This window comes from Leishmania panamensis, assembly GCF_000755165.1.
Source record: "Leishmania panamensis strain MHOM/PA/94/PSC-1 chromosome 29 sequence".
Lineage (NCBI taxonomy): Eukaryota > Euglenozoa > Kinetoplastea > Trypanosomatida > Trypanosomatidae > Leishmania > Leishmania panamensis.
In genome coordinates, this window is record NC_025875.1 from 246583 (window position 1) to 271300 (window position 24718).

A 24718-nucleotide genomic window follows, 5' to 3' on the forward strand; every position below is an offset into this window, starting at 1 on the left:
AAGAGGAGGAGGAGGAGGAGGAGGAGGGGGGGAGCAGAATTTGAGCAAATAAATAAGAAAAGGGAGAGGCAAATAAATCAGCGGGGAAATGCAGCAGCGACGGTAAAGCGAACGACGAGCTGATGAACTTGGAAGCTCGCGGCTAAGGCGCGCGGTAAAGTATGAAGGCCGCACACACACACACACCGCAGCAACGAGAAGTTGGCATCACGTATGCTGGGGCATGCACGCACGTGCACGCATCACTTCCTTTACGACCACCACAACCACCACCACGACGGCGGCGGGTGTGAAGAGGGGAAGAAGGAGAGATGATGGGTGCCTGCCGTACTCACGCACAGAGAAAAAGATATGGACACCACCGTGTGGCTCCGGCAATGCCGGGACATGGTGTGCCGCGACCCCATGCAGTCCCCACGGACACGGTCTGTTTCGTGAGGGAAGGTTGCTCCTTGGCATCACAGTTTATCTCATGGTTTACTCGCTGCTGTAGTGAATTAGCTGTCCTCCGACTTCGCAGAGGTACGGAGAGGAAGGAAGCAGAGGCGCCACCACACCACTCACCGCCCCTTCGCCTTCTTAACATTGCCTTTACCGGGCCGCCCCTTGGCAGCGGCAGACTTCTTCGCCACCTTCTTGCTCGAGGAATAAAACGAGCCTCTGGCGGAGACCTCGGCAGCTGCAACTGGGACGGTGTCCGCATCGAAGAAGTGCTCCTCGTCGTCCTCATCGTCGCTGCGGTTGGCAACAGCCGCGGCTGCTACTGGCTTTCTCCTTGACGCCGACGCCTCGGTGCGCTTGCGCTTTGCTGCTGCCGGCCCTGGTGCCGCCGCTGTGGCGTCACCACGCCGGCGCTTGCCCTTCATCTTTTCCGAGGCGTTCGCGTCACGTCCCAGAAGCGCGTCCTCGATGTCGCTGTCGTCGCCATCGGCGTTGGGGTCGGCGCCCATCTCGGCCGCGAGCGAAGTGCCCTTAAAGTACTTCCTCTTGTCTTTCACGCCGTAGCGCTCCATGTAAGCCTCCTCGTCGTAGTCGTCCTCGGCCTCCGCAGGAGGCAACTCCGCCACGAGGGGCGCACTCGCCGTCCCGCCGCGGTCCACGCGCAGGACGCAGCCGCGCAGACGAGAGCCATGATAGCGCTCCTGCGCGTATGCAGCGTAGGCTGGCAGCGCAAACTCGACACGAGCAATACCAGTGGATAGGTGGGTCTCTGGGTGCACGAGGATCTCGCACTTGCGGATTGCCCCGCACGGTGCGAAGTGCTGCCGCAGCTGCACCTCCGTCACATCCTCGCCGACGTTCCCCACGTAGATGTCTTTGGGGCCGTCGTCGAGAAGGTTGTACTTCTCCGTCCGCCCAGTGACGTTACTGCCGGTGCCGGTGGCAAGAGCAGATGCATTTTCGGCTGGCATGCAACGACGAGTCGCAGCAGAGGCCACCTTGGCTGGCTCCAAACCAAGCGGCATGATGGCGAGTTCCTCATCGTCCTCGGCCTCTGCAGCCACAGACCCCCTGGCCGCGGGCGAGGCAACAGCGGCGCTCCTGCCAACAAGGCCGCCTGCCGTGCATGACGGCCTGGCGGCACCGTGTGAGTAAGGCAGCGAGCCGGGTGCCGCAGCCTTGGTGGCACTGATGCGTCGCCCAAGGAGGTGGAAACCGTCGAGGAAGGTGATGGCTGGCGCCACCTCCGCCTCTGTCGCGAAGGTCAGGAAAGCCTTACGGTTCTGCGAGGTCATCTTAATCGCCTCCAGCTTCTTCTCCAGCTGCGGAGCTACGTCGCGCAGCACCTCGCGGATGATCTCTGGCTGAGCCACCTTGGCCAAATCCGTTAGCAGCACCTGTCGTGTGAAGCTGTCCTTGCCCATGTCTTTCATCCCGGCGATATCCTTTATCTTCTCCAAGTCCTTTGGCTTCGGCTCCTCGACGCGGAGGGTGCGGCCGAGAAACTTTCGACCATTCAGCACTCGCACGGCAGTGGACACGCTATTAGGGGACTGAAGCACGAGGAAGCCAAAGCCCTGCCCAGGCTTCTTGATGAGACGCAGTGGCTTGCCAACCTTCCACGCCGACGCGAACTGTAGTACCTCTTCCTCCAGCGTGGGCTTTCCAGGCTCGGTGGCGTACGTGTACGGCAGGCCATCGATAAAGACTTTGGTGTTGAGCTTCTTAGGCAGCTCCGTGCCGCTGGCGGTGACGGTGGTAATGACGCGTGTGAGGCCGCCACCTTTAGCTGCGCTCGAATTGAAGCCCGCCTCCTCGTCGCTATTGTATTCCTCCTCACCATGGCGAGAAGCAGTGTGGTCATGCCCACCGCGGCGCAGGGGATGCGGGGAGCCACCATATCCGCGGCCACTAGAGGAGAAGACGGAGGAAGGCGCAGAGGTGCCACCACGGAAGCCACCACGCCCGTCGCCTCGCCCACGGCCGCGCTGCAGCGGCGGCGAGCTAGGTGGGATGAAGCCGCCGTTCTCTTCTTTGGCCGCTCCGCGACGTGCACTCATCACCACCGGCGGGGCGTCGTCGCCGTCATCATGCATGCTTGGGCTGCCTTGCAGCCCTTGCCGCTGCTTCGTCGGCTGGCGAGAAGTAAGATGCGCAGATGGGGTCTTCGGTGCAACGGGCTCAGTCCCGCGAGCTATAACTGGGAAGGCGGGAACGACAGAGCGCTTCACCGGCGCAGGGGCAGATTTGTGGGCCGCTGCTGCTGAGCCACCGCGGCCACCACCACGGCTTTGAAAGCTCCCCCGGCCTCCTGCAAGGTGCATGTTTAGTTTGACGTTTGCTGAGGAGCTGAGTTCTTTGGTATGTAGTAGTACAGAAAGAGAGAGATGAGGACAGGTAGGAATTCAGATGGGCAGGGGCGTGGGGGGAGAGGGGAGAGGGGGGAGGGCTACAAAGCCATACAGCGAGTGCAGGAAGACAAGAAGGAGGCCCGCTCCGTGCGAGGCCACAGTACACGCGCTGCAAAGGGGGTCGAAGAGCATAGCGCCCACTGTGTACGAGCTTAAGGAGATCGTCGCGCGTCCATCCCCGGTAGCACAGTCACCTCTCTATCTCGACAGCATGTCCGCCAAAGAGGACGCGTCCACACATACACGCGCACTTGGCTGCTTGTCGGCTGCGACACAGGTGCGTTACTGTCGGGGGTACGTGCGAAGGCACCGTTTGAGCCGCCGCCTTCTCTCGCTGTGTTGGCACGGCTCATGTAAAGAAGGCGCCCCCTGCGGATATTGCGCGAGTGGCGAACCGAAGAGAGTCGGCAGCGCGAGACTGTCGGCGCGGAGCGAGCACACATGAACGGGGCAGTACTAAGAAAAAAGCGCAGGGCTGCAATACGCCTGCACAAGGAGAGAGAAGCAACTGTTTGTTTGTTTGTTGGTGTGTTTTCCTTTTTACTGTGGCACGGACTTTGGCGGCCCTTGCATCTTTCGGGCGACCACTCGAGCGCACTCGGTCTACCAGTAGCCGGCCTCATGCCAGGCACGGAAGTTGGATATATCGACGTGGAGTGGACTCGTGGCCTCCTGATGTGCCCACGGCTCGTCAGCCATGGTGTCGAGCATCAGCTTCGTCACCCGCTCCACCACCAGGCGGCCCCAATGTCGCTCGTACATCGTCAAATCCGATGCCGCGGCAAAGGCATCACAGAGTCGCTCAGCCAGACGCCACACCATCGCATATGAGATGTAGTTCTTCTGCATCTGGGTCTGCAGGAAGGGCTTGCTAATCGCTTTCACAGCCTCGTTGTCATGTGCCACGCCGCTCACCTCTGTGTAGAACGCCTCCCACGCTTTCTTGAACTCGACCGTGCACGGCGTCTTCATCGACGGAAAGTCCTTCAACACGCGACCCCACCAGTGCTCCTCTAGCACACCATCCTCAGACATGTCCTTCAGCAACGCCATCACATCCTTGACGACATGAGGCGACAGCGGCTCCACCTTGTGCGTCGTAGAGCCGCGCAATGACTGATAGTGCTCCTTCTCTAGTGGACTGAAGCCCTCCACATGGAAGATGTTGGAGGCGTCGTAGGCGATGCCGGACGGGTTACCGGTAAGACTCGCTGCTGCACTGGTGGCCTTGTTGACCGGGTAGCGCGTGTTGTCGATACGCGGGAGCATATCACCCTGTGCATACGGCTGCGTACGACCTGTCACGCCCGAGCCCCAGTACTCGACGAAGCGCTGCTGCACCGTCAGGCAGCCGAGGTCGTACAGGCCGGTGCAGGCACCACTACGGCAGCTGGCGCCGCGGGTGCGCAGAGAACTGGAGGCACTTTTTCGAAGCAGCATGATGGGTGAAGGAACAGTAGAAAGAGGTCGCGCGGGGAGGGGGGAGGGTACCTATACTCTGTGCGCGTTTCTCTAGATAGGCTGGCAAGGATATGCCTGGCAAGGTAGGGGGGGAGGGAGGGGGCAGGGGGGTACGTGGTTCGATGAGGTGCTGTGCACTTCTCACGCACACGCACGCACGTACGATGAGGACGAGAAGAGCAGTGAAGAGAAGAAAGAGAATGAGAAAGAGATGGAACAGGGAATAGATCAGTGACGGAGGAGAGAAAGCTAATCATTGCCATCTACAAGGGGAGGAGGAGGGCCACATGTTCGCGCCCCGCACATACTACAGCGGCGTAAGAGACGCGTTCTAACGATATGCGCGAGAACACGCCTTCGGTGCACTCGTAGCTTGCGATATACAGCCCCAACCATAGGTACGCTGCACTGACATCCACTCCTGCAGAGCTCCCTCTCTCTCTCTTGTGGTTGAGAGCAGATAAAATTCAACAGCGGACTAGTGAGAGCGTCCATCGAATGCTCTCTTGGGTCTAAAGCGGATGTGAGTGCACCCGAGCAACGGCATCCAATGGCCCGACCGGCCTCCGTGTCTGCGGATACGTGTGGGTACGCGTGCCAGTCACCTCTTCCTCGCACTCACCGACGGCGTAGCAGCACAGCAGAAGCGGAGGAGGCAGCCACAACGACCGGCGACGCTGTCCTGGGTTGACCTATACCACCAAGCGGAAAGGGAAAGGGAAGCGCACACTGTGGGCCGGACCTACTGTACATATCAACGCAGATTCGCCTCGAGTGCCACGCACACAGATGCAAGAGCTCTCTTTCCTCGGCCGTGTGCGTATCGGTGTGTGTCGGTGTGGAAATGCCGAGGTGAATGGCTTGAGAGAGAATAAGGGAAGAAAGGGGGAGAAGATCAACAGAGTAGAGGGGGCGTTGATTCGGCGGAGGTACGGCTCTTCCCTCTCCCTCCTCGCGCCCCCTCCCCACGAAAGCTGCAGCGGTGCTCTCTGCCTATCCGCTGCTTCATCCTCACAATCGGAAACGCAAAAGCCTTTAATACATATCAAAACGGAGAGGGGAAAAAAGCGCAAGTGAGGGAAATACGCCGCGACCAGCCATCGATGGCTCTTGTGAAAAGGCGACGTTTTTCCCCTCGCTATTCTCACACTCTCCCCCCTCCTTTCCTTTCCTTCTCCCGCGCCTCACTAGTGCCTGTGCTTTCCAGCACGTTGCGAGGCAGCGGAAGAGGTCGTGCTGGGGCCGTTCATCTCCTCGACGGCGGCAGTAATGCGATCGACTCGCGCCTCCACTTCGGCGAGCTCAAAGGCGGCGTCTGCCGAGAGCACAATGGAGGCTGCAGCGTCAGTGGAGAGAGCGGGCGCGGCAGCAGCCGACGGGATCGACACACATGGGCCGCTATTCTTCAGTTTGCTGCCGCTGACACGCCCAGGCAGAGGTGCGGCGGCAACCTCGGGAGTAGCGGCTGCGGCGAGCAGCTCGGACGCAGTGGAAGGCGCACCGCGCACCACATGGGCGTTGTGCCTCAGAACATCCTGTAGTCGAAGTCCGTAGGCACGCTCAACATGAGCGCACTGCTGCGACGTCAGCCCTGCAGCCTTGTCCTCCGCATCCGCCTGCGCTGTGGCCTCTTGTAGCGCCCGCCGCTCACTAAGTTCCTTCGCAGCAATGGCCAGCAGCGGCTCTTGCCAGTCCGTTGAGAATTGCAGCATGCGCTCGCTCTCGCAGGCCTCGAAGAGACGACACTGCGCATCCACCACAGCTTGCAGTGCCTCTGAGTGGAAGACCGAGTGCGGTGGCAAGTAGATGGAGGCTACGTTTTCTATTGAGACGCAGATGGGTCGATGGACAACAGGGCGCCGTAGCCCGTCTGCCGCCGCAGCTGCTGTCGCCGGGATTGGCTGCGACGGCAGCTGCTCTTCCGACACAGGTCCCAGCAGCACGTCCCACAGTCGCTTGTGCGTAACAACCGAGCGAGTGATGTACTCGGCAATCGCCGCCGCCTCCGACATCGCGAAGACAGCGCGCAGAGTGACATCCTTCTCCACCTCCACCTCCACATGCTGCATCACTGTCTGCGAGACAAGGGGGAGGCTCTGCTTCGCTGCCTCAAGGGCCGCTAAAGCCTTCTGCGAGGTGGCCTTGTGCTGCTTTTCAGTTATCTCTTCGAGTTGCACCGGGTCTGGAACTTCGGTGGTGACCGACTGATAGCGCCGCGCCGTGTCGATCGTGCGGGTCGCTGTCAGGCACGTTTGCGCGCACAGAACCTCCTGAAGCGCATCCCCCACTCGCTGCTCCCATGCCGCGTGAGTAGCAGCGTCGGCCACGCCTACCAGATGTTCGTCCACCATGCTGAGAATGAGGAGGCTGTCGAGCAGTACGCACTGCGTTTGCACCGGTGTGAAGCCTTGATAGTGCGCAAAGACGAGAATATCCTCCACCCATTCTAAAATGACGCTCTGGCGGAGCTCCGCGTCTGGCATGTGCATGAACATGTGCAGACTCTTGTTTGCTATGGGAGTGGCAACTGTCGGAGCGGCACTCGACTCTGTCACGCGTTGGCTCGTGGGGACATTGGGGTAGCTGTGCCGTGAGAGCAGTACGTCTGCTAGTTGCGTCGCACGACCCAACGCCCCGCTGCGGTCTTTGTCGGACCCGTCTTCGATGCCGCCCACCTCGTCCCCATCATCTCCATTGAACTGCAGCGCGGCGGGAACGGGCCAACCGAGCGCGCGACACAGACCGATGCGAAGAAGGAGCAGCGCGGCCGCGTCGCATCGAGACGCCTGCGCAAATGAAGACGACGGAAACGACAGTGCAGCGGTGGAAGAAAGAAAAGGCGGCCTCGTCACTTCGCCGTCTTTGGCGAATGGCGCGACAGACGAGGAGGCCCTACTGCTTCTCTGACTGGGCACGGACGCGTTTCGAGGTCTCGCCCTTCCTCCAGTAGAAGGGTTTGCAACGCTGGTCCCCTCTTGGTCGGCCCCCGCCACGTCCAGCGCAGCAGAGGGGTCTCGTCTCTGCCGCCCACGCGCTGGTGTCTGCGGCAGCTCTTGCAAGAGGATGGCTCGGAGGCGCTCCGTCGCCTCACGCTCTGTCTCCAATCGGCACCGCACGACACACTCAGCAAGACCGTCGCCGTAGACGCTTGTCGCCGCAGTCGAGGATACCACAGACTTGAGCGTGGGGCCATACGCAAAGGCGATGCAGTGCTGCAGAGCCGAGACATAGGCGAGGGAGTAAAAGGATGCTTCTGCCGGAGAGGCCCCCGTGATGAGGGTGGATATGCTTCCGAGCGAAGATGCCATCGCGAGACAACCTTAAAGCGAAAGAAACGAGGAGTGGGGTGTGGAGGGAGAAGGCAAATGCACTTCGACAGCTACGGACGCCCTCATCAGTCTCGTGTACCTCTGAGGAAGAAGAAAAGCGAATGCGGCGAGCACGTTATACAACCGCCGCACAGAGACGCAGAGGCAGGAAGGGCGAGAGGAAAAAGTGCGGAGCTGTGCACACCCATAGAGTGAGGAGAGGAAAGGGGGAAGCAAGGACGAAGTAAGAGAAGGTGCTACGCATGAGCAAAGAAATATGCGCACTTAGCACAGTCGTATGATCAGCGAGTGCGGGTGGATGTGCGTACGTGTGGGCCTTCCACTGCTTTGAAGTGTGGGGGGGGGGGACTGGAGAGCGCCAACGGGTGTCAGTGTGCCCTAGAGATGACGGTACTGTCTCATCAGCAGCACCTCAGCCGAGACGACCGAGAGCTGTGGAAGTCACCACACATCAGCACACAAAGATGGATGAATGGCTTTCTACATCCCTCTTTTTCGCCTTGATGGGCACGAGAGAGCGAATTCCGCGTGATGCAGAGCTGTCATACGCGCTTGCTCTGTTGCGATTTGTTTTCCATTGGGAGAGGGGGGAGGAAAAGGTGAGGGCGTAAAGGGAGGAGGGGGAGGGGGGTAGTGACAGGGGGTGCATGTGCAGGCACAGAGTCAGAACAGGTGACGAAAAGACGCACGAGAAGTAAGACGCGGGGCGGCGCAGAGAAAAGCGAGAGTACTGAACACCAACATGCACACACACACGCACACACACGCGCGCGCAGGTCCACACCCCATCCCACGGCATCGCTGAACTCGCTTTCATCTACTTCTGTCCCCACCTAACCACCTTGTCATGAGAGAGAGGAGGGAAGAAAGAGCCACACCTGTTGGCAGTGGACGTAGAGGGATAAGTATGTTGGTTGCAGATTCCCTGCAGGTGTATCCTCAGGTCTCGCCGTCACTCATGGATGGCGAAGATACGATATGGCTCGGAACCTTCGAGGAGTTGTCCAGCGTCGGGCATTCCGCGTCAACGTCGCCGGCGACAGCAGCGATCGTCGTGGCGGTCGGCGTCGCACATGTAGCTGTTTTGATGGAGGCAAGTACAGTCGTGGACATGGCGGCCACCTCTACAGCTGCCGCCTCCTGCAGCGTTGTATCACCTGGATACATAATCTTCTCGAGCACGGCGGGGTTGAAGCCCAAGCCACACGATGCCGCCTCGAGCTGCACGCGAATTGTCTCGCCGAAGAGAGGCGCGTGGCCCTTGAAGTACACAAAGCTGCGGTATAGGGCGGTGACGGACCGCTTTAGGTATCCCTCCTGCTGTGCCTCCGCTTCCGCCTCTGCCTGCACCTCCTCCGCGGACGCCAACACCTCCTGGAAGGACTGAGGAAGGAAGCTCAGATTGCCCTCGGCCCCCTGCAGCTCACGCAGTCCCTGTAGAAGTTTCCAGCGCCGTTGGCTACTTGACAGGCTCGACATGAGTGGGTACAGCTGCCGCAGCTGATGGAGAACCGTTTGGCAGAGAATGTGTTCACGCGTGCTGATGCTCAGGCTGCGCTCCGCACACGCCTGTACAATGTGCCGCTTAATGGTGGCAAGCGTGACGAGAGAGTTGCAGCCAAAGATGACGCGGCTACAACTGTCACTATCCTGGTCATCCTCGATGTCAACTGTCAGCAGCGACCCCAAGAAGCGGCTCGTGAAAACAAAGCGCTGGTGGTCCTCTACGCAGCGCGGAACGTCCGCCATGCTGGGCACAAGCTGCCCCAGCCATATTAGAGCATCCTGCCCTTGGAAAGCCCCCAGAATGATCAGGCGCGACATGGACTGCACCACCTCGCTTGACAACAGCGAAGCCTCTCCACTCGGCACACGCTCGTACAGGGGAAGGGCGCAGAGGGGAATGTACTTGATCTGCGCTGTTCGTGGAGCCTGAGCGCTGTAGACGGTGGCGCGGAGGGTGTCGGCCACACCCTCGTCCACCCACATGTGTACTTCAAGACGCTTGCTGCCTCGCTGCGCAGGTGTGATAGTGGCAATGGTGGTCGACGGCCCTACCGTCGAGGTGGAGCTCAGCGAGGATGGCGACGTCGACGCTGCCCCGCCGCCCGCAGCCCGCGTCTTCACCGTGGCACTCTCAGTGGACACAAAGGTCAGCGCTGCGTTGCACTGGAGAAACATGCCGTACAGCGGGGCATCGGCGGACACCACCAGCGACAGCATCGGTGTCCCTTCCACCGGCGTGAGGATGACAGACATTTTGAAGTGGGCCCTCACCGTCAGTACGGGTGCATCCCCCACCTCCCGCAGCACCGGGGCCTCACTCAGCTCTCTGGTGCGCTGCGCAACGAGTGCCCGCAGCTTCTCGATTTCGCCTTGGGTATCCTGCTGCTTCGCTATGAGCGTTGCCTGCTTCACCGCTGCGTCCGCCGCGGCTGCCTGGGCATCCTCCCTGGGTTCATCAGTATCCAGAGTGAAGGCGATCACCTGCCCACTGAACGTGTGCACAAGGACGTCTGGCTGCGCTGCCGTCTGTGTGATGATGCCGCCAGCAATGCTCATCACCCGTTCCCCGACACCCCCTGCCCATACTGGGGTGAGCTGCACGGTGCTCACGCCAGTGGAGCTCAAGGAGCCACTCGGTTGCACGATTAAGACGCACACAGTGCCGTCGTCATACCCGACAAGGAGTTCATCCTGCCCATCCGCGTTCACATCCGCCAAACCGAGGCTGGTAATGGTGCCACCGAGACCTTTTAGCATGGGGGCGTCTACCCTGCGCAGCCCTCCGCTCTCCATCACTGCCATGACGCCTATGGTGCCCGACTGCGTTCCGTAGAACAGCAGCCGCGAAAGGTTGTGGTAAATGACAGTAGTGAGGGCAGCCTCGCAGCTGATCTCCTCCACCAGCCTGTTTGCCTGCACCAACCGCAGAACGCGATCGTTACACGCCAGGCAGCTCACGTAGTCGCCTAGCTGGCGCTCGCCGTCACGCACTGTGGCGCTGGGGACGGCGTACACGCACATGTCGTTCACGCGATCAGGAGACAAGAAAAAACCGACCTCCTTCGTCTCACTCATCGTGGTGACCATGAAGTCTCCCGCTAAGAAGATGAAGGGCGTTTCGATGGCCAACGAGTGCACCTTCTCCGTAACATTTGTGTCCACGGTAAAGAAGGGCTTGCCCTTGCGCGAGTATGCATGAATAACGCTGCCCTGGATGTAGAAGAGCTGCTCCGAGAAGAGCGTGGCGGCAGTGATGGCCTTCTTCTCCTTTGCCACACCGCCCTCGCTTGCCTGCGCGACTGTCTCCAGGGTCTCAAAGACAACCACCGGCTCCAGACGCTTGCCCACGGAGAAGACCTTGAAGAGGCCCGTGCTGTCTCCCACGGCAACGCGCTGCTTCGACTTCTTGTTCATCGGGTAGACAAGAAGGCACCCATGGGCGGCGGAAGCAGTTTCGGTGATGGCCTTGCGCTTGAAGGACAGCGCCGGTGGTGTTATTACGGACGTCATGGTGTGCAGTCTAAAACGCGCCTTTCCTCTCTGCGTCTCGTCCTCTTCTCGGTGCCTTGTCTACAGAAATATACGCGCAAAGATGCCTCTCGGTGCTACTCTGTTGTGTGATGCCTCAGCGATGGTGTCGCCTGCTGGTCCGTCCTTCAGTGCTGCGCTTGCACACTGACACTCAGACGTTCGGGAAAGAGAGGGAAATTTACTCGCGCACAAAGACCAGCAAATGTGCCTCTGTGTGTTGATCGGCACTAGAGTGGCATAAAATGGAGAACCGCTAACAGGCTCGCCACTGATAGCCGTGCTGATAGCCAAGCGGGTAAGTGGGTGAGTAGGAGGCCGGCGATCATAGGCCCAGTACCGCCATGCCATGCCACATCAATGAACGCGGTGAAGGAAAGCGAAGCGGCAAGCACGTTGCACGAGTTGTGAAGGGAAGCCACCCGAGCAGGGGAGAGGGGGCGGCGAGGAAGAGAGGGTACCAGAGAAAGAAAGGATGCGCATGCATACGCTCGCACACTCCGTACTCACATGGCTTACAAGAGGTCCAGCCCCCTTTGCAACGCCCACAGAAAGAGGAGCCGCCGCGGGTGACATAGACGCCACCACTGCAGCAGAAGGAGAATGCAGATGGCCACAACAGCTACGTAGCAGAGAACAGGAGGAGGAGGACACAGGAGTCGACCCCTCCCCTGCGCGCAGTTGAGTCTGCCTGTCTTCGTGAAGCATTCGTTTTCCACAATCCTCTCCCTTCACCAACGAAACAAGAACTGTCTGTCTGTGTGTGGGGGGGAGGGGAGGGGGGGAGAGGTTGACCCCTTCCTCTCTGCTTGACGTGTTCGACAACGTGGCGCAGCATCACCAACGACAAGGACGACGCCTAGACTAAACCCAGAGAGAAGCAAATAAAAAAAAAAGGATCTGTGACGGACGCAACGCATCGCCTAGAGCGGGACAACAGTGATGGCACTCAGGCGCGAGCGCGCGATGGGTGAGGAAGTGCGAGAGGGTGTCCTACGGACGAGAGAAGGGGGAGAAGAGAGGGCAACTGTGGTGACTAATGACATGAGACATTACGGAGAACATAAGCGCACGCAGCGCCACAGTCGAAGCGCTGCGTCCCTCTTGGCCCCCTCCCCCCTCTCTACTTCGCGCCTCTTCTCCGATAGCAAAAGCGTTACCCAGTCCAGGTGGCCGAGTAGGCATGATCTCTCCCTACTGGTGGGGCTCAGGCGCGGTGTGCACGACCGGTTCCTTCCCAAACTCCTGCACAAGGCTGCTGCTGAACGTGAGACCGTGGTGCTTCAGCCACTTGCCCACCGTCTCCGTCTCACTACCGAAGAAGTTCTGGTGCGCGTAGTTGCCCTCGGCACCTGAGGTGGCCACAAAATGGCGACCGATGGAAGTCAGCACATCCTTGGAAATCACTTCGTTCTCCCGAACTTGACTCACCGCCACGAGCCCCACGATGCGGCCGACGCCATCGACGTTCAAGACACCGTGTGTGTAGCTTCCAACAAGAAGTCGCTCGGACATGTGCGGCGCCGGTACGAGTGGGGCGATGCTGCGTACTCGCATGTTTTCCCCAAGCACAGCGATGGCCGCACGCAGCTCCTCTCCCATGATGTCGCTCAGCTGCTTGGCAGCTTCCTCGGGGTTTGCGAGAACTGCCCCGTTCGTAGCGTCCATGAGTTTGCGCAGCTGGTCACGCGCCTGCACGCATGTCCTCTGGAAGTGCTCATTGCGGGCCGCAAAGTCAGTCTCGCTACACATGGTTATGATAGCCGCTCCGCTCGCTGGGGTCGATCCGACACAGCTCACAACGAAGCCGTGCTCCGTCACGCGATCGCCCTTCTTCATCGCCCGTGCAACGCCGCGCTTGCGCAGCAGTTGCATGGCCGCATCCATGTCCCCGGCGGCTTCCGTGAGCGCAGCGCTGCAGTCCGATATGGGGGCCTCTGTACGGTACCGGAGAGCCTTGACGAGCTCCATAAACGCCTTCTTGTCCGCTAGTGCAGCGAAGCGAAAGAAAGAGCGGTGCAGCATGGCTGAGACTACAAGCGGTGCGTGTTGTTGATGTAAGAGAGGAAATGAGGGGAAAACAAAAGAGAGGTGAGGGCGTTGAGCTCTCTGAGAGAGGGGGAGAAGGAGAGAAAGTGCGGTATGGTTGTGTGTGTGTGTGTGATTGGGTGATTGTGGTGCGTTACGTCTACTCTCCTTTCCGCACTTAATGCGCGGTGATCTTTCGCTCTCATGTGGGTCCGGTGGAATGACAATGGAGAGAGAAATGGAAGGAGCCGTGGGAAGCGGTGAAGCAAGAGAACAAGAGGGGAAGGACAACACCAGCAGCGGGAGCCCAAGAGCCACCCACAAACAAAGAGGGAACGCACGTAGAGACACACCGTACGTCCACCACTCCTTGAGCACTCTCGGTCTCTCCTGCAGTATGACACCGCTGTACACTGACAGACCATGCTGAGAAGGCATCCTGTGCAGTTCAATAGTGCACCGTGTCCCGCGGCAGCTCGGCTGGCAGATGCAGACAGCTGCACGTGAAACAAAGCGCCTTCAGCTTTGCTTCCAGCCAGGGTAATGTGATCGCAGCAGAGCTACTTCGGGCACAGATGTGGTGTCAGAGGCGTCGATGCAGTAGTCAGCTCTGCCAACATCTCATTCCACAGCCCTACGTGATCGCCGTTCACTTCATCTTCCAGCGACTCCGGTGTATAGTGCTGCGCCTTTAGCTCCGCCACCTCGGCAGCGTATTAGACACGCAATTCCCGAAAGAGGCTGATAACAACTTGGTTCAGCGTGCCCTGCGACGTGGCGTCGTCGTCCACAATGTGGTAGCATGAGTGGTTCGCCCCCTGCTGCCATCGCATCCCAGATCACAGTAGTGGTGTCTCGGTTGTACACCGTGTGCAACCGAAGCGATAGGTCCCAGAGGCACCGCATCACGTGCCCACCGTACGCGCACACGACACTACAGTACAGTCGGCTGCAGGAGGCCACGCAGATGAGCTGAGTCGTATACAATGGGAATCCGCGCAATGCGCCAGACCAGCGTGTCGCAATACGTATGGAGATGCCGCTCCTCCTCCTCGTGGTACCACCCAACAGGGGTCCACGCTTTCACCAGGCGTCACTGCATCGTCCTCTTCACAAAGTGACGAGGCAGCTTGTCTGCCACTAAACACCTTCGACGTGCTGGCATGAATGTGTATCTCACAGCCTATCCTTGCTGCCTCGATAGTGTACAGCTGCTGCAGCTGCACAGTATTGCTCCTGTAACGCGGCTCCATGAACCCTTACGACGTCTCTCCTGCCAAATTGAGAACGGCATGAAACGGCTCGCCGTCGACTCTGCAGTCACGGTGGGGGAGGGGGGGAAGGTGTGTTGTACGTGAGACGGCCGTAAGATGTCAGCCTGCATGAGCACCGCTTCCGTCTCCTCCGGCGCCTGCTGGTCCAGCAGCAGCTTTGAACTCGGGGAACAGATGTGACATGTGGGTCGCAGCCGCCCTTGTCCGCACCGCTTGTGGGACGGACAAGGGCGGCACTGGGTCAGATACCAAAGATGGAGGCCGACTCCCCCAGCCCACCGAGGAGCAGCACCGTTGGGGCGGGCTTGTCGGCGCCCGTACCTCCGGCAATGCCATCACTGCTTCAGCTATGTACTCGTGTATGCGAAGAAGAGGGGTACACCTTCACATCAGAGATGGCCTGTGATTACTTAATCTTCGGAGCAAAGGAAAACAAAGGGAGTTTCTCAGCGGAAAGGCGCAAGGACAGCACTATCAAGGTCCCTGCGATGCAGTACCGCCTTCACGTGCAGAGCTACACAAGAGGCGGATGAAAAGAACTAGAGAAAGGAGACCCAGTGCTGCAGCGCTGACACGCCAACCGGCAGAGAAAAACGAGATGCGGCATCTTCGCTCCACAAGTGATGCAACATGAACAGAAGGTAAGAAGAAGAGAGGAGACAGGGAGGAGAGATGGCGGAGCCCTGCATCTGTGCTGTGCGTATAAATCTCCTCTTGATGGGCAGCAGCACAGCCGCCTGCAAAGCGGCAGAGAGTGCGAAAACTCCAGAAAGGCAAATGGCGAAGCACATAGACATAGAGGAAGGGTGTGTGCGTGGGGGGGGGGGGAATATCCTCCCCTTCCCTATCGCCACTTCTCCACCCAGCATTCTACTTTAGCCTTTATAACTTCTTCTGCTGTTTAGAGCCTTCAACATCAGAAAAAGTGGAAAGGTAGAGGGGAGGGGAAGAGGAGACAAGCGTGCGCATGCACGCCTGTACGCTCCCACATCAGCTCCCACGTAAAAGAAGGCGGGAACACGCGCAAAGAGAAAAGAAGCCCATACACACACACGTACGCACGCACACCAGTAACCGGAGAGCAATAGAGGCTTTCGCAAGGGATAGGAAGAGTGAGGAAAAGAGAGAGAGAGACGAGAGACGAGGCGCAAAACAAGAGAGGTGTAAAAGGAGGGTTGGTGGGAAACAAGAGTGTGAGACGTCACACTGACCACACCGCTCTCCCCCTCCCCTTCCCTTCAGACACGTCGCCCTTGTATCGCCTATGCCTTGCTGTTTTGTTGCCTGAGTGTCAATGCGTGACTGAGTGAGTTTGGGCAGGCCTTTCCTACCTTTTTGTTTGTTTTGTCATCTGGCCGACTCGAAAAGGAGCAACTTCGAAGCAGTGCCCAAGAAGGTGTGTAGAGTACATGAATGCGGGCGTGCTGGCAGGCATATAATTTGGTGAGAAAGCGGAAAGAGAGAGGATAAAATGGGAAAAGGAAAAAAGGAAGCGGCAGGGGGTCACTACGGCTGAGGCCTTACCTTTGGGTCGTACTTGGTCGTGAGAAAGGCCCGCTCCGCCTCCAACAGTCCGTACATCTCCTGTAACAGCGCGGACCATGGTCCAGTCGGACAACCAGCTGAAAGCCATTCCTCGTATAACCCCGTTGGCGGCACCGGCAACACTGAACCGACCTCTTCGTCGTGTTCGCCGGGTGAGGTAGACGTGCTCACCCTGGCGTAAACTGTGTCCTCTTTTTTGTGCAAGGGATAGGCGCCCTGCGCCTGCCAGCGTGAGTGGGCGTCTCTGCCGAAAGACGAGGACGCCACAGCTGTTGAGTGGTTGTCCGAGGGAGAGCTGGAGGCACCGATCGCGTCTGCGACAGCCCCAGATGCTGCCTTGCTGGTGGCGGTAGTCGACCAGTTATGCGATGCGCTCTTCCCCACTCTGGGCCCATCGCGACGCCCCTCGTCCATTACTAAGGATGGCTGCACGTTGTATCGGTGCAGTTGATGCGCAACGTCGTGTCTCGTCATTCCGAACAGTTGGGCTTTGCGTCGCTGCGTCTCGTTCAGCAGTCGCGTGTTCAGCCTGCGGTCCTGCACGGTGAAGCTCAGAGTATTCAGCACGCCAGTGCTTGCGCTTCCGTGCTTGAGCCCGTTTGAACGCGCACTACCAGGCGATACAGTCCGCGCCGGCATAGAGAAATTTTCTCAGAGATGAGCTCTGTAATCCTGTTGGAGAAATGGGTGGGCGAAGTGCAGCCAATGAAGTCCACTTCGGCTGCTGGGAAGAAGCGCCAGTGTAGAGAGAGGGAGAGAGAGAGACGTAAGATGAATAAAGAGACACGTATACAAACCTCAGACCAGATGCGGCGGGCGTACCGACCCCTCATCGCCTTTATGTAGCTTCCCAATAAATTGTTTTCGCAATGTCCCCAATCTCTGCCATACAGAGCAGGAGCCCAACCCCACACCACCCTGGCCTGCCACCCGCCCACCTTGTGGTGCAAAGCAGCGCCCGGCACGCGCCACGGCAGTGCTCCGGCGACTGTGCCGGCGCACGGCCTCCGCCCCAAACTCTGCCCACTCCCCGCTTCGCAGGTTCCCCACACCAGCAGGCGGCGAGGCCCGGGGTGGGATGCGTGCGAGCCACGCTGACACTCTGCCCATCACATGGGTGGCACAGTCATGTTCACTGTTGCAGGCCGCGCCGACGCAGCACCATCCACGACCCGACCGCCGACATCAGCAGCGGCGCGCCGCTCTGGCCTAGATACGTCGCGGGCGCCGGGACCCGCCACCACGAGAAGCGGTTCGGCATTGGCAAGGGATAGGGGGGTTACTTGGCCTCCCCACCCCCCCCCCTGGAGTGAGGGTACTGGGCCATTATGCCACGCGCTGCGGTGCCCCCTGCCATCAGGGGCCCACCACGGGAGAGGCGAACGACGACAAAAAGTCATCGGAACGAGGGAGAGGGGGAGGGGCCAAGAGGCGGTCGTGCAGGCATGAGTGGTGCGGCACCTGCGCCTGTCACCACTCTTAAGGGGACTTACGAGTTCGAAAGCCCACCCACCATAGCCTGTCAGGCGCCAGAGGCGAAGCACACAGAGGGAGGAGGGAGCGTTCAGAAAGCGACACTCCGTGCGTGTGCGTACAGGTGGAGAGCACGGACGCACACCTCACAGGCACACACACACACACACACACACACAGGAGAGCGAGAAGAAAGAGAAGTTGATTTCTGCCGCTGTTCCTGTCGCAGACGACGCTCATATTGTGAGGAAAGGCGGAGTCAGAGCGAGATTGGCAACTTTCAGCCACGTCGCCGTCCCTATCTTCCTCTCCTGCGCGCACACAAGGACGTACTGACGCGCGTCAATGCTTCAGATCATGCAGCACTGCAAATTAAGAGCGGCACGCACAGTGGTGGCTTCCCTCTTCGCTCGCCTTACCGAGGGGATCGCGGTGGAGACGCCGCCGGCATCGCTATCGGCATGCCGGGCTCTGGCAATCCTGGCAACACCTTCGTGCGCAGCCGAGGCACGCGCGGCGGCGGCATGGCCTGGGGAAGCTGCTGGGTCGACAGCGACGGCGTCGCTGCCTGGCCCACAGACCAGAAGAACGCCAATCCATCGTACGAGGTAGAGACGAGGGCATTCGGCGCGGCCTGCGACCACTCAAGGCCGACGACAAACTCTCGGTGGTGCTGATAGCGGGCTGTCAAGGGCTGTTGCGGCTTCGAGAGGTCCCACACGCATACGCGCATGTCATAGCCGCAGGAGGCAAGCATGGACGGATTGTGGGTCGAGAACCGAACACGACGGCAGGCTTGGTCGTGGCCAGGGAAGGAGACCAGCGGCTGGTTGGGCCGGCGAGCGTCCCAGATGCGGACGGTACGGTCGACGCCACCGCTCGCGAAGATGTTCGGATCACGCTTGCAGAAGTCGATGGAGAGCACGATTTGATTCTGATGTGCCATCTGTGTCAGTACAGACCGCTGCGGGGTGCGGGTATCCCACAGCTTCCACGAGCCGTCACCGGAGCAGGACAGGATCGAAGACGGGCTGTGCCCCGTCGTGGCCACCTCGTACACCTCCTTGAAGTGCTCCTGCATCGTCACTATCGACGCCTCCGGCTTCGCCGCGCTGTACATTTTGATGGTAGTGTCCCAGCTGGCGGAGTAGAAGGTGTCTCGGCGGCCTGAGTTCCACACGACACACGACACCTCTGCCTGGTGCTCGACGTTGTGCACAAGGGGCATGACGCCATCCCGGTTGAGACTCATCGCTAAGCTGTACACCTTCACGCCATCACCACAAGCGGTCACTACGATGTTCTGATCGACCTCGCTAAAACACGCGTCGAAGACGCCGTCGGAGGTACCCCAGCATCCGACGAGGGAGACCGGTGAGCCCGCCTGAAAACCCGTGGCGGCCTCGACGACGTACACCTTACCAGAGCCCACAATGCCGAAGTTCTGAGAGGCAGAGAGGATAAGCTGCGTCGGCCTCCACGGATTGGTGCGGATGCTCTGCCCCGCAAAACTGGGGTGCATCTGAAAGGATGGCATTGTCGTGCAGTGGACGAGGTGCGGAGCGAGGAGGAGGGCGCAAACTCTGAAGAGCGACGCCTTTTTGACGGTCAGTGGAAAAGTAGAGGGGGAGAGGCGTGGCTCTGAGGTCGTGGGTCAGGCTCACGAGAGCACCGTCGGAGCAAGAAGAGAGCGCGAAGGGCGGTCCAGCAGCGCGGAGGCGTACACGTCTGTCTGCGCTGAAGTCGAGAGAGGGAGAGTGACCGCGGAAGGACGTACAGAGCTGCTTCACCTTCACTTTAAGTTAGCGATAGAGCACAGAGGAGGGCGAAAGTACAGTGCGGCCTTGACTACAACGACACCGTTAGAACAATAGGCGTTTTTTGGCCTGAATGACAGTGATGGCGGTGGCGATGGTGTTGCTGATTTGATCCGCCGCAGGACCTCTGGTTGCTGCAGGGAGGCAGGGGCTTAGGATGAAGGACGTGTCAGCGTGTACGACCTCCACCTTTACTGATTATAGAAAGACGTCTCCTCACGAGGATTGAGCGTGGAGATGTGGCACGCGCGAGTGTGTGTGGGGGGTCTGCAGTATCGGTGAGTGCTGCTGAGCCATTACAGCAACAAAGCGCAGAGGTGGTGGACAAGGAAAGAGAAGCGACGCGGACTGTGGAGAGGGAGGGAAAGGGACACGCAAAAGGGGGACTTTGAAAAGAAAAGGTGGGCAGGAGGGACGCCTGAGAGAGAAGGGAATGGGCTCGATGACGAGGGAATGCGTCGCTGTGGGGGAAAAAAGAAGATGTGGAGAAAAAGAGCCCTTGAGCACTCCCCTCCCCTCCCCTCCCCCGGCCACAATGAGCCCACGTGCATCTCTGCCATCCATTTCCATCTCTACTTTATCTTGTGTCGTTCTGTTTGTCAAATGACCCCCTGAGAAGAAACACAAGCACGACAGATGACGCACAGCACACATCTCGAAGACTGTCCTATACGGTGGTATCGGGCAGAGTAGAGCTGCCACAGCGCACACACACACACAGAAGTCTGTGAAGAATATGCAAAAGGGGGGAAACAGGAAGCAGAGAGGCAGAAGACAGCGAAGAAGAGGAAGAAGAAGAGTAATACAAGAGAGCCACAGAGAGAGGGTGAGAAGTGACACACACCACATATATACATACATATACATATATATATATGCATATACATATACACATACACACTCCTAAGTGAGCGTGAGGGGCAACAGAGAGGAGAGCGATGGGAATCGCCGCAAGCACGCACACACTGACAGGCTTATACAAGACGCACGAACTAAGGATGTAGAGTGGAGAGGGGGAGAACTAACCATAACGAGAAAAGGAGCTGTGTAACACACATACAGCTCAGACACGCGCCTGGCTGCTCAGTCAGTAGCCTCTTACTCCCCACGATAGAGAAAACCCCTCCATTAAACGCTGGCATTTTGTGCTGACCTCGTCACCGGCGTTGGCGCGGACATGGCGTCCCCGCGAGGAGGATTTGGACTTTGTCGAGGGATCCTTTGGCGCGTGTGCCTCAATAGAGCTGCGCCCCTCCATCTTCCTGCTTGACCGGCTCACAATTACTACCCTACTGCCCGTGCTCTGGCGTTGAGAGGTCCGGAGTGCAGGGCCACTGCAGACCTCTGTGCCTCCGCGGCGAGGAGACAGACGAGAATGTCGCACGTTCTTTTACTAGAGATATGCATGACACCTTCCTGCTGCGGCGACGACGGCGGCGTATTTCTGCTGCTGTCACCCTGCCCATCCTCTTCTTCAGAAATTAGAACGGACACCGCTGCCCCACAACCCATCGCCTCATGGGCAGCAGCGGTGGAGATGGGGGCAGGAGTCAACTTCAGGAACTGGTCGCGGTACCGAGTGTTGGAGAGGGGCAACGCAGGCGCCTTGTCATCCAGCTTGGAGCTGTTGCTTGTTCTCGGAGGCTTCGGCGAAGAAGTAGGTTTTCGACTCTTGCACGCCGTCTCCTCACGCTTGCTCCAAACAAGAGCAGGCTCTGTGTCGCTGGCAGCGATCCATGTTCGCGAAAACAAACTGGTGGCGTAGTGGCACATGCATTGTTCGTACTCCTTGTCCATGAGCGGCGGAGAGGATTAGTGGGCACATTTACCGAGCTACCTGGCTATGCCTGGGTGTAAGTGTTGACGTTCGTTTCGGTGTCTATGCAGGCGTGTGCTGCCCAGTGATGAGCTAGCTCAGTGGATGGGTGAGGCCATCGTAAAATGGCCACTGAGGTTATCGCTTGCTCCCCTAAAACAAAGCATCAACAACACTGCCTCTCTTTCTTGGATGAGCTTTGTGTGGTGGTGGGCAAGGGATGGACTGTGCTCATCCGAAAGGGAAGGGAAGAAAGCACGTCAAGCAGACTGTCACTGCGCCCGACTGCGGCATGCGTAGATTAGCACACACAGAGAGATGTAAAGATAAGGACAGACAGGAAAAAACGTGGAGCGGCGATCGGTGCGCGCACGCATTCGCCTGGGAAATCAACCAGAGACGGCAGTAGGGAACGAGAAAGGGCAGAAGAGGATACGAAAGGGAAAAGGGGGAGGAGAGCAGGGCAACTAGCGAGCACGTGGCCGTGCCAGTCAGTTTTATGGAAAAAAAGAGGTGTTCTGCGCTCACCTCGTTCGATCCGTGAGGGCGCCTCATAGCGCCGCTGGACTGCTCGGCGTTTGGCGTCGACATTACCAGAAGGGAGCAGCCGTGGTCGCTTGTCCAGGTGCCATCGAGCAGCTCCGTCTTCGCCAAGTGCCGCTATCGGCTCGTTCTATTGAACCAGCAGGCCAGGCTGCACTGGATGTGCCCCCTGGGTGTGTGTGCACCGCAGTCTCTGTCTTCGCTATCACCCCTCCACGCACGTCTACATGACATTGTCCACGGTGTGAAGTGGTAAGAGCGAGCACAGTCATCACCCTTCTCCCACGTATGCGCGGGGACTGCGCGTGCGTAGGAGACCGGGTCAGAGAGCGACATCATGCATGCATGTGTGTGTGTGTGTGTGTGTGTCATTCGACAGTTGATTAGTAGATGATTATACGCTTGAGTGCCGCCTACATGCATGCACATGCCCAAGAGAGAGGGGGTTGAATGTCTCTCTCTACCGTGCACTCGTGAGAGTACGTGCGCCCGGGGTGCGAGGGGAAGGGGGGAAGGGACAGCAACTTAGTGTTCAAAGTAGTTAACACACGTATATATCGGAGCCAGGCACGTGCATCTGGGGGTAGATGTCGCCACATCACAGGGTTCGAAGACACCACAGTGAAAGCGAGGCGCACCTGCAGTGATCGCGCATGTCAAATGTCGCTCACCCGCTCCTCTGTGACTACTTCTCTTGTGCCGCCTACTCTGTCGACTGCTGCTTCTGCTTGCGCGCATCGGCGCGCTGCTTGTCACGGGCCTCCTTGCGCTCTTTATCTTTCTTTCCCGCCTCTTTCTTGGAGCGGCGCAAGGTCTGGCGCTCCTTTGGAGTCAGTTCATCAACGCCAACATCAGCGAAGCGGTGCGATGAGCCACGGTAAAGGTCTTGCGGGGCCAGTGCGTTCTCGCGAGTCGTGGCGAAGTTGCCCACATTCTCGATCACCACAGCCGGTGCCTGGTTCTCTACTGCGCGCACGCGTGCTTCAAGGTCTTGCTGCACCGGTTTGGGCGTGTAGTGGAAGTTACTCAGGGCGTCGAGGTGCTGAGCCAGCCGCTGCCACATCTGGATCGCCCGCAGCTCATCTTTCTCGATCTCCGTGAGCGGTTCGGCTCTCGCTGCATCAGGGCCGCCGGCCGCCTCGTCTGCGAGGCGTTGCTTCTCCAGAAAATCCTTTTCGTAGAGGTCCATCAGCGACATCTTTGACTTCTGCGCATCGAGGGCAGCGTCGTACTTCAAGTGAGTAATGTCAGCCTCTGTTGACAAGACCATCTTGCGCTTCACATCGTCGTAGTTCTCGTCCTGGATGCGCTGCTTGATGCGGTCCTCCAGTTTGGCGGTGAACGCCTCGGTGATGACCGGGGTCGCCTTCATGCCGTACTCAAACTCCAGGTTGTCCACCTCCAGCAGTGCGTCGCGGGGGCGTTTGCTGGCGGTCGTTTCGCCCACCATGCTCCAGTCGGTGGAAAACAGTCGCTTCTCCTCCATCTTGCGCACCATATGTTTCTCACGCAGGCGCTCTTTCTGCAGCTCAGATAGGCTTGGGTCCTCCAGGGCGGCGAGCAGCTCCTCATCCATCTCCTTCGCCTCGTCCTGCAGCGCAACGCCAGTGTCGTCACCATCCTCACCGCCACCGTACCTGGCACAACTACCGTAGCCTCCGTGCTCTTCTTCAAAGTCGCCTGCCTCGTCGTTGAGGATGTCGCCCTTGCCAAAGTACGCTCCGTCCCGCTCGTTGTACGCGTCATCGGCCGCCTCGTTGGCTGGGTCGTCAAGCTCGATGTCCTCCTCCATATCCGGGTCCTCGTCCTCCTCCTCTCCCAAGAAGCCTCGCCCGTCATCCTCGAAGTCGTCACCGTATAGCTCACGGAGCGCGGCCAGGTCCTCCTCGGGCTCTGCATCATCTTGGGCGTCTACCATGGCCTGCAGGTTGCGATCTCGCGCGCGCTGGTCCGCCAGCGCCCCATCCCGCACGTCCTCCTTGAAGTCCATGCCGACCTCTTCTTCAACTTTCTCTTCGACCTCCTGACGGCGGCGGCGGCGCAATCGGCCGTGGTCAGAGCCCTCGCCGTCCCAGTCGTCCTCCTCACCATCCTCCTCACCGGCGTTCTCCTTGCCGAAGGCGTAGCGCCACGAATCATCGCCGCCGCCGCCACCCCCTCTCGCCTCCTTCCGCAGTCTGCGCCTCTCCACCTGCTTCGCCAGCAGAGACTCGATCTCCTCATCTAGGTCACTCTCATCCAACTCCGAGGTGCGGGTAGAAAGAATAGCCTTCCCAGCGACGTCGCCGTCGGGTTCGTCTGCGCTACGGTCACCGTCATCGTCTTTGTCTGTCGTCGCTTTGGCCTTGCGAGATCGTTGCTGCGTCGCCTTCGCTGAGGCGCCCTCGGCGCTGCCACCGTAGAGCAACCTGGCACGGTGGACATTATTCCCCAGCTGGCGAAGCACCGGCCGCATCAGAACGTTCAGCTGGCCCCACACCTGCTCTGTGGTGATGTGCCTCTCCTTACGCGTCTCGATGGTGCTTGAGGCGAAGCGCAGCGCAGGTGAGTGCAGTTTCGTCGCGAGTGAGTACAGTGCAGTGAGGGACTCCCGCAACACGGCATCACCGCTTCGACGAGAAGCAACGAGATGGTCCATGGGACTGCTTGTGAGCCGATCCAGCACGCGCTCCGACGAGCGCAGCTGGCCGCCAAGCTTTGGCCCCGCCATCGCCTTGCCGGGCGAGGAGGCAGAGGTGCTATTAGATGGCATTCTCTTTGGGGAGGGAGGGGCGACTTAGAAACTGGAGACGCTGCAGAGCGTATGTGCGTCTGTGTGCATCTGGCGAAGGTGCAGCGGAGAAGTAGCGTGACGGAGAGAAGCACACGCGGTGAGTCGTCTCTCTCTTCCTCTGCTGCGATTGTGTCGTGGGGTAGCCTTATGGGCCTGTGACATGAATGGGGCGTGCCAAATCAACCCAGCCCCTTTCCCATACACGCACGGACACGCCAACTACAGAGAGGAGCGAAGGAACACAGAAAGAAGGGGTAAAGGCACGAGGAGGTA

At 59.2% G+C, this 24718-nt stretch overlaps 8 protein-coding genes across 8 annotated transcripts, besides 1 other annotated feature; all 8 read right to left on the bottom strand.

Annotated features, from left to right (window-relative positions):
- Window positions 1-560: 560 nt before the first annotated feature.
- Window positions 561-2765, bottom strand: LPMP_290670 (RNA-binding protein, putative; the record flags this gene model as incomplete). The annotated part of the gene is made up of 1 exon (XM_010702373.1): window positions 561-2765. The coding sequence occupies one exon, from the start codon at window positions 2763-2765 to the stop codon at window positions 561-563; it is 2205 nt and encodes a 734-aa protein (XP_010700675.1).
- A 690-nt stretch (window positions 2766-3455) lies between these two features.
- On the bottom strand, window positions 3456-4292 carry LPMP_290680 (hypothetical protein; the record flags this gene model as incomplete). Its single annotated transcript, XM_010702374.1, has 1 exon — window positions 3456-4292. The coding sequence occupies one exon, from the start codon at window positions 4290-4292 to the stop codon at window positions 3456-3458; it is 837 nt and encodes a 278-aa protein (XP_010700676.1).
- Window positions 4293-5500: 1208 nt separating this feature from the next.
- LPMP_290690 (hypothetical protein) lies at window positions 5501-7621 on the bottom strand (the record flags this gene model as incomplete). Its single annotated transcript, XM_010702375.1, has 1 exon — window positions 5501-7621. The coding sequence occupies one exon, from the start codon at window positions 7619-7621 to the stop codon at window positions 5501-5503; it is 2121 nt and encodes a 706-aa protein (XP_010700677.1).
- A 960-nt stretch (window positions 7622-8581) lies between these two features.
- Window positions 8582-11158, bottom strand: LPMP_290700 (hypothetical protein; the record flags this gene model as incomplete). The annotated part of the gene is made up of 1 exon (XM_010702376.1): window positions 8582-11158. The coding sequence occupies one exon, from the start codon at window positions 11156-11158 to the stop codon at window positions 8582-8584; it is 2577 nt and encodes an 858-aa protein (XP_010700678.1).
- A 1212-nt stretch (window positions 11159-12370) lies between these two features.
- Window positions 12371-13201, bottom strand: LPMP_290710 (translation elongation factor Ts-like protein; the record flags this gene model as incomplete). The annotated part of the gene is made up of 1 exon (XM_010702377.1): window positions 12371-13201. The coding sequence occupies one exon, from the start codon at window positions 13199-13201 to the stop codon at window positions 12371-12373; it is 831 nt and encodes a 276-aa protein (XP_010700679.1).
- A 2783-nt stretch (window positions 13202-15984) lies between these two features.
- Window positions 15985-16662, bottom strand: LPMP_290720 (hypothetical protein; the record flags this gene model as incomplete). The annotated part of the gene is made up of 1 exon (XM_010702378.1): window positions 15985-16662. One exon carries the CDS (start codon window positions 16660-16662, stop codon window positions 15985-15987), a length of 678 nt encoding a protein of 225 aa, XP_010700680.1.
- Window positions 16663-16892: 230 nt separating this feature from the next.
- Window positions 16893-17385: a repeat region.
- Window positions 17386-17911: 526 nt separating this feature from the next.
- Window positions 17912-19033, bottom strand: PEX7 (peroxisomal targeting signal type 2 receptor, putative; the record flags this gene model as incomplete). Its single annotated transcript, XM_010702379.1, has 1 exon — window positions 17912-19033. One exon carries the CDS (start codon window positions 19031-19033, stop codon window positions 17912-17914), a length of 1122 nt encoding a protein of 373 aa, XP_010700681.1.
- Window positions 19034-22375: 3342 nt separating this feature from the next.
- On the bottom strand, window positions 22376-24424 carry LPMP_290740 (U3 small nucleolar ribonucleoprotein MPP10, putative; the record flags this gene model as incomplete). The annotated part of the gene is made up of 1 exon (XM_010702380.1): window positions 22376-24424. One exon carries the CDS (start codon window positions 24422-24424, stop codon window positions 22376-22378), a length of 2049 nt encoding a protein of 682 aa, XP_010700682.1.
- Window positions 24425-24718: the final 294 nt, after the last annotated feature.